Consider the following 12,116-nt stretch of genomic DNA (forward strand, 5'->3'; position numbering starts at 1 on the left):
AAATTGTTTAGTCTACCTTGAGTCAAAACAGAAATTCGAGACTTTATGATTTCAGAAATTGGGCACCAGAGGGGACTAAAGATTCCAGGTATAAAAGGAAAAAGAAAAAAGACAGGTTTGCTTTTTGTCTTTGGTCAGCACTGAGACAAAATGACAGAAAATGGTATGACATTTTAAATATTTCAGGAAATATTTGAAGAATGGGGACAGAAACACGTACAGTGTCAGCAAAGATGTCTGCTTCTATGGATAGACTATGTCCAAAAGATGTTAAAGAAGAAATGACAGATGTGAAAGAGAATACCCTGGAAGATTTACAGGATAAAGAGCTGAAACAAACCTCATCCGATGCAGAAATATTAGAATATAAAGAAATTGTTGAAATACTGGAAGATAAAAAAAATGTGGATTATAAAACAGAGGTAACAGTTAAAGTGGAAATACAAATGACAAGGGAAAAGAATAAGCTACATAATGACCTACTTACTGGTTTTACAAAAGAGGTTTCCTAAAGCCTGAAGAAGCCTTTGAGATGGGAAAAAGAAAAACTGAAGAGAAAATCCCACAACATCTGAATGACTTAACGATCAAGATTGCTAGAAACAAAAGGAAGGAGTACAAAGTTGGTTTGTTTGACCGAGGTTAAACTACGACATGTTTCTATTAAATTCTGGGAACCCTTGTGGACTTTTTGCTGGTACCAGGACTGATAGATTAACGCTTTATGGCTTTCCATATGGATAAGGGATGGGTGATGGGAAGAAGAGATACTTGCATGTAACCTTATAGGGTGTGAAGAATTACTTGTCTGTATTTGTGTTGAAGATCAGAAGTCACTTCTTCAAATACTTTTCTTTTTTTTCTTTTCTCTTGCACTTTCTATTCTCTTTCCCTGAGTTTAGTTTGTATTGTCTTTTTTTTTTTAATTTCGATACAAACTTTTTTAAAAATGAAAAGGTGATTGCAATAGCATGATCGAAGCCTCATCCATTTTTTACATTTGTGTCCCCCCACCCTGTAGATGCCCCTGCCAGACCTCTAAATGCCCCTTGATTTTGCCTCCTCCAGTGGGAAGGAAGCTTCATGGTTAACTCATTCTTTTGGAATTACAAAAAATTGTAATTTTTTGTTGTGCTGCATCAAGACTAACTTTCTACTTCAAATGATTCCAGTTTCTATTGAGAATGAGGTATTAAACAGCTGGCACAGACAAGTAATGAATTATATATAGTCTAATAAAAGGCCAGGGATTAAATTCAAGGACTTGCAAGATTCAAAAGAACAAGGTGGCCTAGTGGGTCTAAATTTCAAATTGTACTATCATGTCTAACATGGATTTCAGAATTAATTATATTTCCTTATGGCTCTATCTTTTTAATAGAAGGGGGCGGACCTTCTACAGGGACTGCATAGCTATATCTAGGTAGATATACACAGAAGTAATTGTCAAGAGACTATCTAGTATTAAGCAATGTATTGAATGTTTGGGACAATTTTTTTTTAATCCCTTCAGTCGTGTCCAGTTTTTGGAGACTGCCTGGAGAAGTCCCTGCAGTCTTCTTGGCAAGGTTTTTCAGAAGTGGTTTGCCACTGCCTCTTTCCTAGGGCTAGAGAGGGTGACTGGCCCAAGGTCACCCAGCTGGCTTTGTGCCTAAGGCAGGACTAGAACTCACGGTCTCCCAGTTTCTAGCCTGATGCCTATCATATTGTAAAACCACTACAGCCTATTATATGATGGTGCTTTCAGTTGAGTTATTTGTAAATCACATGAAATCAGCAGAATTCATGTTTGATTTCATGGATCCAACTTTTGCCCTTTATCCTTTTTCCTGCAGAAAGGACTCAAATGGACCTGGGACTGGAAACACATGGGAATCTGAATTTTGGTTCAGATATTTGGATGGGGAAGGTTTTATGCTTATGTCTTACAGTATTGTAAACTTTTAAGGAGGTACGAGAATATATTAGCTATATGATATTTAGGATTTGTTACTGCCTGTATTTTATTGTTTATATTGGGTTTTTATTTATTTGCATCATCTATGTTTTATATTCCTTTAAATTTGTATTGGTACTTTTTTCCCTTGGCACAAAAATAAAAAAGGAAAAATGTTCAAAATAGATAGTTTTTTTAAATTGCTGTGCTGCTTCATTTATTGGCTGGGGTAGGCGATTCCCTCCCTCTTTAATGAGAGGAAGGGAGAAGCCTGGCCCCCAGACCCTTCTCTCAAAGAAAGAGGTTTCTAAAAAACAGCATCACCCTTGTGAGCCCTGGATGTTTGGGAAAGGGTGTGGAGGCATGAGCCAAAGGCCCTCCAGAGGACCCGCAGTGATCTGGCTGGGAACAAGAGATTTCCTTGTCTGCAGGATCTTCCACATGAACTTGAGTGGTGTGTTAAACGTTATGACTGGGCTGCTTATATTATCCCTTTCAAGTTTCACCGCCTCATGCCGGCAAAAATGAAAGTGGTGCCTCTCCGCCGGCCTCTTCACTTGTCTGAATCAGGGCTGTTCAGGGCCCGGGAACAAAGAGTTCACTTTTGTCTAGGTCTGTTGGTAACACCTTCTAAACTTTGCCAGGGTGCGAGGCTGCCTACCCGAAAAAAGGAAAAGGGTCTGGCTGCTGGGCAGAACAGGTCCCGGAAACAGATCGGGCCTCTCCGATTAGTCCTTGAAGATCAAGTCCATTTTTGTTTCATCGCTTTTCGCCTCCGAGTGCGGAGAGCGACAAATCGGACGGAGGACACGAAATCCCGGCTCGGGGTCACGAAACGTCCCCGCTGAAAGTCCCGCAGCTTTTTTAGACAAAGGGCGGGCGCACAGGCCGCAAGCACAGGCATAGCTGCCACTCCCCCTTGCACACTCTCACACGCTACACACAAACACACAAGCCCGTTGGAGGCGCTCCGCCTGCAGTTCCTGCAACCGAAGCCATGGCTTTGTCGGAAGCGGCTGCTGCCCGGGGGCTCCTTCCGCTGCCCCGGATCGTTCTTTTCGGAGACTCCATCACCGAGGTACCGCGGGGGGAGGGCATGGCCCCAAACAGACGCTGCTAGACCCTCACCCAGAGGCACTGCGCCCCTTCTCCCCCCGTCCTCCGATTCATTTTCCCAGATCTTGGTCGTTCTCGTCCTTTTCCTCTTACTTTTTCCTCAACCCCACCTCGAGACAGAGGCCGCCTCCCGATCGCCTGCAGATTCGAGCTGCTGGAAGGTAGAAATTCATCAGGCGGAGCTTTCCTTTGAGGTGCACAAAGAGGCGGGAGGAAAAAGCCTCCTTTGCGGACGTGAACTGGATTTTCTACGCAGCTTTAGGATTTAATCTGCAAGGTTAGATCAGTCTGGGCAGACCACGGCTTCCAGTTTGAGCTGCTGGTCCAATGTAGCCACAACCGGTTGCCAGGCCTGTAGCCAAGCTAATAATACCGGGAAAGAGGAAGATGCCAGAGATGTAGGAGGAAATGGAGGTGATTGTTTTGAGATAACTTAAAAATTAGGGAGAAGAATTTTGGAGATTGGAGAAGAATTTTGTAAGTTGGCTTCCCCTCTCTTAACAAGCCACAGTAATCACCAAAGCAGCATACAGTAATTGAAATTACAGCCAGGAACATCAGTAATTTTGCTGAAATAGTTGGGAAGGTCAAAATGGTCACTTATGCTCAGGGCTGCAACTGGGGGGGGAGGGGGCAAGTGGGACATGTGCCCAGGGTGCCGCGCTGGGGGGGGCGCCAAAATGAGCGCTGGGGGGCGCCAAAATGGGCTCGGAATCCATGTTTGCCCTGCGTGATACAGGCCCTAGTTGAGGTCCTGGTCATGCTTAACCTGAAATCTCAAGATGGATAATTTTTTGACCCACCATAAAATAGTCCTTGGAATGTGAAAACAAGTAAAAGAATATCTCTTCCTGCAGGATTCCAGCCTGGACTTTCAGTCCACCCTGTGGTTCTGCTTTGCCCCTAAAACAGAAGTTGTTCATAACGATCCATGACATATGACAGGGCCTGTCCACCCCCACCAGTATTTCACAGTCATAATGGAATATGAGAAAGGATATTTGACATATCCATTCATAAATTACTTCATTTACACGTTGCATTTCATTCATTCAAAACATTTGTAGATAGTCTTTAATTGCAGAAAACCTTAATATGCACATATATGTTTTATCCTCTTTATTTTGGCTACAAATTATTTCCAAATGGTCTAGAAGAACCTGGTACTGAAGGATGCCAACCAGCCCCCTTGATCAGATACACTGCATGTTTATACAGTATAAGAATATAATTTTACTTACATGCACACCCAGCAATATTTCAAATGAAAGCACTGACATCTAATCCTATCTCAAAGGCAAAGGTGAAGAATTGATCCAAGGGCCAAGTTCTCCCCCACCTCCTGGCCAGCACTCCTTGCATGTGGACTTTAGGAAAGAAGGTCCCAAACTTCCTGCTCAAATGGAGGATGGAGGTGATCACTTCCAGCCTTCCTGCGAATAGAGGATGGAGGTGTCTGAATAGACAAGGGGCTTTGTTTGTGGTCCTAGATTCTGGGTTGGGAACCCTGGCGGTGCATTAAGGCTGGAGGATGGCGGTTTTCCAGTCCTATTTTAAAGTATAATCAGTAAACCGCCTATTCTGCCTTGCAAATATTTGTCATTCTTCCAAATAAATCCATTAGGTTGTTTGAGGTAGGCGAGATTGGCCTTTATTAGCAGAGAAATTAGGGCTACCAGATACAGGCTGTCAAATGCTGAACAACTCCTATATGACAGAAAAGAGTTTTCTGTGCCTTTTTGCTGCCATCTAGTGACTGGGGCTTTTGCAACTCAGAACTGGTAGCCCTAAATTTGGTCCTGTGATTGATAACAGTGGATCACTGTGTGATGATGCTTCAACACTGTATACAATAATGTAGGAGACACTAGGCTGAACTGTAAGGATTTGGATCTATGCATTTACATTGTTAAATTGTTAATTGTCTTTCTCTCTTCTAGTTTTCCTTCCAAGATAAGGGATGGGGAGCATCACTTGCTAATAGATTAGTTAGGTAAGAGATATTGACACTATTTATTTATTGGTTTTACCTCCCATCTTTTCAGTTCTTTCGTCACATTGAGAAGAAACATACTGCCAGAATATTCAGATGATAGATCTCTCAAGGTTACATCTTTGGTGGTGTTCTCATCTGGCACATAGGAAATCATAAGAGATCACTAAGGAACTAGTGAAATTAATATTTCTATTTTTGTAAATGGTAGACTTCTCACTTTTTTTGTTAATCCAAGTTTGTTTGATATCTCCTTTGACATCCCATTTTATTGTTGATGAATTGGCAGCCCCACCAGGTAGACCAGGAAATCAACTCCATGGGAGGGCAAAATCTACTTTCATTGACATTGGCTATAACAACAGAATTGTGGAAGTCTGATTGTGCTGTACCTCCTTCTCCTCCTTATAGTTCAGTGAAAGGGAGGTTCCTGCCTAATCCACTTCTGAATGTTATCTCATTCCTCTGGACTTAAAAAGTGCTTCAACCCCTTTTGCCTAGGCAACAGTTCCTGCATATTTCCCTCAAGGTCATCTTCCTTATTGCCTCCTTATTGTGTCCCCCCACCAATTTTTAAGCAATTTCTAAAAGCTCTACTTGACCTCTAAACTGTAGTTCGGACTCTTTGAATCTTTAATGATATATAGGCCCTGGGCACTGATCCCCAGTGTGGTAGTTTTGGTTGCCCTTATATCAACCCAACAGTGACCTCTGCAGTTTGTGGATAGATCCACTGCACCTCACTACAAGATTATGCTTCACACAAACATTGCCTTTCCTTCTAAAAATTATTTAGTATTTTCGTTTGAACTAGAATCATTATTACTACTACACCCACACCACTCAAAGTCTCCATTGCCTGGATCACTCTTTATACGTATAAGAACGGCATCTTTTCATAAGCCAGCGACTGCTATGAAGGTCTGAGACTGAATTTCCCTGTCTCTCCCTTGATACTTGCAATGGGGGTGGGGTGGGGGAGCTTCTCTGAGCTTATGTTGTGAATTAGCCAAAAAATGTATGGGTGCGTTTGCTGCAATCTCAGGACTTCTATGAGGAATGCTTCAGCCTGGTCAGTGCCATCCACTTTTGATTGGCTGACGTTGTTAACACATAAGCAAGAGCAGAGGCCACCTTTGTCCAGGAAGCCATGCCATTCTTCTTTCCTGCCTCTCCAAGTAGAGAAGCTTGCTACCCACTCATATAATGAGTGTAATGCAGAGAGACTGAAGAACAGGTTGCTCACCTGTCACTGTGATTCTTCATGTAGTCATCTCTGCAGTTAGACTTCCCACCCTTTTCTCTGCTGGCCATTCTGCAGGAATCATCTAAACAAGAACCACATTTTTAATATGGGTATGTTTATATGTGAAGGAATAGGGCACTTCTGTCCATACTTCCTTCAGCTATAGAATCTGGGATGTGCAGAAATGTAAAAAGTGCTTTGGAGCAGGGGTGGGCATGCAGCCGCTCCTGTTGGTGCCTGGTAGCTGTGTGATCCCAGGAAGATAGGCATTTGAGTTAAGAAGACATTGACAGGGTATCCACATGTGCTCCAAAGCACCCTTTTGGCTTCAAAGCTGAAGCACTGCACTTTCCTATATAGGATGTTCCAAATTTGCAGGGAGAGAACCACAATGACAGGCAAAGAAGGCCTGCCAGTCTGGTTTTGAAGAGAATTGCCTTTGTTCCCTAGCTTATTGTCAAAAACAATTTTTTCCTCTTTAATTTGGAAACATACTGGAAACATTGATTGCAAATGTAAACAGTGATTGTTCTGTATTGCAAATAAGGTTTGGCAAATGAGAAAATATGTAAGAATTCTGTGTAGAAACATATTGAAAGATATGAAATGCTTCTTTTCATCATGGAATATAGCACATTATGGGGAGGAGAGGAAAAGAAAGTCAAATTCATGCTAAGCCCACTTAACTGCTAGTATGTCTCAGTGAACTCTTTGGGACTTAATTCTGAGTAACCTGTATAGAATATATTGCTGAATAATTCCCTGGCCAATCTTTACCATTTCAATATGTAGATTTACTACATAATCACAGACACACACACACATTCATTTTATGTATATGCTCATTTTAGAAGATGCGATGTCTTGAACCGTGGACTCTCTGGCTACAATACAAGGTGGGGTAAAATGGTTCTTCCAAGATTAATCACCAAAGACTCCAATGCTAGAAACATCATGGCAGTAACTGTCTTCTTTGGAGCAAATGACAGTGCTTTGAAAGGTATAGTATATTTTGATTCTTCTTCCTACTCCCCCAGCCCAGTCTTCTAACTGATGTTTCGTTAGGCTGGAGTTGCACAGTGTGTTGTTTCAGATATGTTAAGGTCTTCACACGTCGGTCCAGAAACCTCCTTTTGCTTCTTTAAAAGAAACTCATTTTTTTTACTTCAAAGATGTAAATGTCACATTTGGTGGTGGATTACAAGCGAGTCAGTGACACAAAAAGACAAGCACAAGTTAGCCCCCCTCTCCCCAAAAAGCACATCTGGAATTGAGAAGCTAAAAGCCAGAGAAGAGAAGAAGGGTTTCCCCTGGCGCTGAGAAAACCCCAGGGGAGAAGCCGGGCGAGCCTTGCTAAAGAAGAGCCAGCAGTGCAACGTCCTTCTTCTGCTCCACCACCCACCTCCAGACAGAGGGTTGGGATGAGGAAGGGCACTCCAACAAGCAGGCGGGAGTCAAATGATGGCTTTAGCGGGCCAGTTCTGCTTTTACTCTTTTCCATGGTTGAAGATATGGCCTGACTTACAGAACATCTCACTGAGTGTCTTGTGGTGCATTCAGTTCAATGTACGGGCATCGGATCTGGAATAAAATAAGCAACTTTTATTGTGATTTAAAGGTGCAGTTTCTTTAGCTGCTTGAATTGCACCACTGCTGCTGCTCTTAATATGGGCAAGCTGAAGACTATGGCCCTGGGTGAATTATGTGGCTTACGGGTTCATCAGGCTCATATTTTAAATGATCGTGCAGGTACTCTTGCCTTCCCTCTATAAAACAAGGTAGCATGGGGTGGGGTGGGGAGGGGAGATAGAGAGAAACCAGGAACAGTCGGAGGCTGGCATTGTGTGGATTCTGCCCATACAGCTGATTTGGACATAGAATACGTTAACCTGAAATAATTCATCTTTTTAGGTTCCTTATCTTTTGTTCTCTCGTGAGTAACTCTGCTCTGTAGGAGAAGTTTTGAATTTGTTTAAACTGGAGACCACCTTCACTGAAGCATAAGTTGGTTTATTGATCAGCACCGGAGGCAAAGACAAGTTCAGAGAGGGGAGGGGTTACAGCCCCTCTTTATAGACTTACGCAAATTACATGTTTAATTGGCACAGCCAACAACTGGATTGGGTTATGGCAAAATGCGTGTTAGTGAGGACAGAATGTTGAGGTAATGGGGTGAATACAATGGCTGACTTGAGTTTAAACAAAGGGGCTTAGAATGTATGTTACCAAGAGGTTTCCTTGCTTCCCAGTCTGTCTAAATCAGTGTTCTTTGTGTCCAAGGGCTGCATGGCTGAGCTAGCAGTTTATTTCCCTTCAAGGAAGTCCATACTGGGAGGGGGTGAGTGCCTTTCAAGGAAGAAGGAACACCCCAGGCAAGTGTTCCTTGTGTCTAATTGCTTTATAGCTGAGCTAGCACTTCGTTTGCCCTGTGAAGACATATTCCGATTGGGACTTTTAGCTTGACACACACACACACACACACCATTTTACTTCAACTCCCCTGGCTCATCTTTCCCAGTATGGCTTCTTCTCGGTGTGTTCAGCCTGGGTGGCCTGGGCCTCCCAACACAACTGGAAGGCACCAGCTTGAGAAGGCCTGTGTAAGAAACACAACATGGGCAGAACACATGACTGTTGTACCAGAATGTTAACTATCTCCTTAAACAGATGAGAATCCCAAACAGCACGTTCCGTTGGATGAGTATGCTGACAATTTGAAAAGTATGATATGCTACCTCAACTCTGTGGACATTTCCAAACAGGACATTATATTAGTGACACCACCACCCCTTCATGAAGCTACTTGGGAAAAAGAGTGTGTTGCTAAAGGTGAGGCATTCTCCTACTCCTGGTTTGAATTGTATTGGCAAACTTCCTTGTATGATTCATTCCCTCTTTCTATATAGTTAAGTAATACCAGGAATATAATGTTTAGCCTAGCCTCTTTCCATCAGCTCTGCCAAGTTTGTCCTATTAGCCTCCTTTTTGCAAAATAAAATAATGATTGTGGGGGTGTTTTATTTATTTCCATCTTAAAATTAGAACCAAAGCATGCAACTGTACAGAAACATGTTTGATTTTTTAAAAACACAGTAGCTCCAGCCCATCTGCAGTGAAGCTATGAGGGGCAAAATTCGCTTCTAATTGGTAAACTTTACTCCCTGTGCTGTGGTCCACAGAAGGGCTCTCTGTACCCAGCAGCAGTACAGTGCTGTGCGTATCTCTGCAGACTCACTCCATCTTGTCTGTCTGGATAGCACTCGCCAGGAAAAAGAAAAATGGGTACCAGGTCTAGTGGTTAGCAAAATGTGTGGATGTTGCTGGATCATGTCGTCACCACAGTCAGGGCCGCAACCGGGGGAGGCAAATGGGGCATGTACCCCAGGCACTGCTCTGGGGGGGCGCCAAATGAGCGCTAGGGGGTGCCAAAATGGGCGTGGAATCCATGTTTGCCCTGGATGACACAGACCCTAGTTGTGGCCCTGACCACAGTTTCCAGTCAAGACAGGAGTCTTGGGATTGGAGAGCTGTTACAGAACTTGATTTTCCATTCATGTATGGAACACTCAAGGTCTCTTCCATTATGAACCCATATGCAAAAGTCAAGTCAAGTCCTCCTTACAGCAAGCAAGCAAGGAGGAATTTGCAGAGCATGGGCTCCAGAATCCGTTCCAACCCCTTTACCAGCAGTGGCCATTGGGTAGGTCTATTTTCTCCTCTGTAATAAAGTAATGAGTTACTTCTGTATGTAGGTACTTCAGCTCTGTCCTCATGTTGCATCTCTGCGTTTGTGTATATATGTGCACTGGGAAGCAGAGGGAGGGCTGAGTACACACTGCTCTGGGTCACGTGACTGCAGTAGGATGGAGGTGGGTTTCGAATGGAGCAATCACCAGCTTTCCAATTCATTACCTGGCTGCCTCTCCCAGAAGGATGCATTGGGGGAAATTTTCAGGTTTTTGTTCTCTGCAGCTGCTAGCTGGAAGCAGCCCACTTTCCCCTTTGGTGGCGTTTCTTCTTACACTAAATTTGGTCCCAAACTTTTAGGTTTTTGGAGAGGTATCCTGCTGAAGGAGAGGGAAGACAGTTAAGATTTTTATATGCTTTCTTTCCAACAGACCATTGGGTTGGGAGTAATGTAAATGGCAAAAATTAACTCTGGAACTAAAACCAAACTAAAATTCCAAAAATTGAATTTTGTGAACATCTAGATGGGGCTGGAGCTGTATGAACTCCTCTGTGAAGAAATTATATTGTCATTCTGTTTGTGCACCTGACTTCTTCATCCTCGACCCTAGATAGGTAGTTCTTGTTTAGCAACTGCCTTGTTTAGCAACCGTTTGCAGTTAACAACACGAAAAAGTAACTATAATCAATTCTCACATGACCTTCACAAGCCTGTAAAGCAAAGGAAAGCTGAAGATCTTAAACACAGTCGTTTCACTTAGCAACCACTTAACCGAGTTGCTGGTTCCAATTCTGGTCGCTAAATGAGGACTACCTGTACAGTGTTATAGCCTAAGGGTAGTGAGTTGCATCATGTGGATGCAGTTGTGATTTGTGTTTGCGTTATTCAAAAAGCAAAACTAGAACTAAACTTTTAAGTTTGTTGTATTTTTTCCCCTAATTCTCAATAGGTGAAAAATTAAACCGTCTGAATTCCATCACTGGGGAATATGCAAAGGCTTGTGTTAAAGTAGCCAAAGAATGTGGCACTGATGTCATTGATCTATGGACACTTATGCAAAAAGATGACCAGGTATGATTTCTGAGTTTCATATCATTGTGCAGTGTATGTAGCAAAGTGAAGATGCTTATTTCCTTACTGGATGCAAAGTCTCACTTAGAAGCTCATCATGTTCTATTTTGAAAACTGGTAGGTTAGCTGAATGATGATTACTGATGATTAATATTTTAGCTTAGGTTTCTGTCTGTAAAGTCATCACATTTACAACATTTTGTGAAATCTCTGGTCTAGGATTTCTGCTGTTACCTGTCAGATGGAATCCATTTATCAGAAAAAGGAAATACTTTTCTAGCAAACCAGCTTTGGACACTCCTAGGAAAACGACTGTCAGCCCTTCCTCAGTTGCTTCCCTGCTGGCGTGATGTTGATCATCTCTACCCTGAAGCTAGCCTCCTGGGGATCCCCACGGCTAAGAAATAATAAAAAGAATGACATCAGTAGCCTTTTTTATACAGATAGAAAATAAAATTTCCTTTTTGTTTTCACTACCAGTGATACCAACTCTTAAGAGTATTCTCACGTGAACCTGCATTCTCAATTATTAGGCCTCTATAAATGTTCATGCATAATTATTGAGTTATCTTGTTACATATTTAGTAACTGAGCGTAGATAGGGCAGCAACATATTAGAAATTGCGGTGGACATTGTATGCGTAAGAAAGTAGTCAACACAAGCAAGGAACAGAGAAACCAAGCCTGATGGATCAGATAATCCCACATCATTAGAGAGGTTTAGGACCATGTTTCAGGCGCAGAACAGGGCTGGGGTGCCTAACATCTCTTGGTTGGAGGGATCACCAGGTTTTGCATAGCATGTTGAGGGCTGCATCCGCGAAGTAAGACTATTGGATGAAAGGGTAAGACTATTTCAGAAGGGATCGTAAAGAGGAAATGCTGGCCACACCCTCTGAATTCTCCAAAATGCAAAGGAAAAAAATTGCCCCGTTTGATTCCCTCCATTCTGGGGCTGCCGTTTAAGGATGCTGGTGGGCTCTAAGTCCTCCCTCAGCTGGCTGCACTCTTGCCCTGAGAAATCTTTCTCCTCTGGCAATAGCAAGCTGGTAAATTTACCCAGGAC

At 42.8% G+C, this 12,116-nt stretch overlaps 1 protein-coding gene across 1 annotated transcript; it reads left to right on the forward strand.

Annotated features, from left to right (window-relative positions):
- Positions 1–2,813: 2,813 nt before the first annotated feature.
- Positions 2,814–11,521, forward strand: IAH1 (isoamyl acetate hydrolyzing esterase 1 (putative)). The gene is made up of 6 exons (XM_063314312.1): positions 2,814–3,014; positions 4,993–5,045; positions 7,143–7,291; positions 8,959–9,120; positions 10,929–11,050; positions 11,270–11,521. The coding sequence occupies exons 1-6, from the start codon at positions 2,934–2,936 to the stop codon at positions 11,456–11,458; spliced, it is 756 nt and encodes a 251-aa protein (XP_063170382.1). The 5' UTR covers positions 2,814–2,933; the 3' UTR covers positions 11,459–11,521.
- The last annotated feature ends 595 nt before the right edge of the window (positions 11,522–12,116 follow it).

This window comes from Candoia aspera, chromosome 1, assembly GCF_035149785.1.
Source record: "Candoia aspera isolate rCanAsp1 chromosome 1, rCanAsp1.hap2, whole genome shotgun sequence".
NCBI lineage: Eukaryota > Metazoa > Chordata > Lepidosauria > Squamata > Boidae > Candoia > Candoia aspera.

Coding starts and splice junctions, on each gene's coding strand:
- IAH1 (XM_063314312.1), top strand. CDS start 2,934: ATGGCTTTGTCGGAAGCGGCTGCTGCCCGGGGGCTCCTTCCGCTGCCC. Junction 5,046..7,142: donor CTTGCTAATAGATTAGTTAG/GTAAGAGATATT, acceptor TGCTCATTTTAG/AAGATGCGATGTCTTGAACC. Junction 9,121..10,928: donor AAAAGAGTGTGTTGCTAAAG/GTGAGGCATTCT, acceptor AATTCTCAATAG/GTGAAAAATTAAACCGTCTG.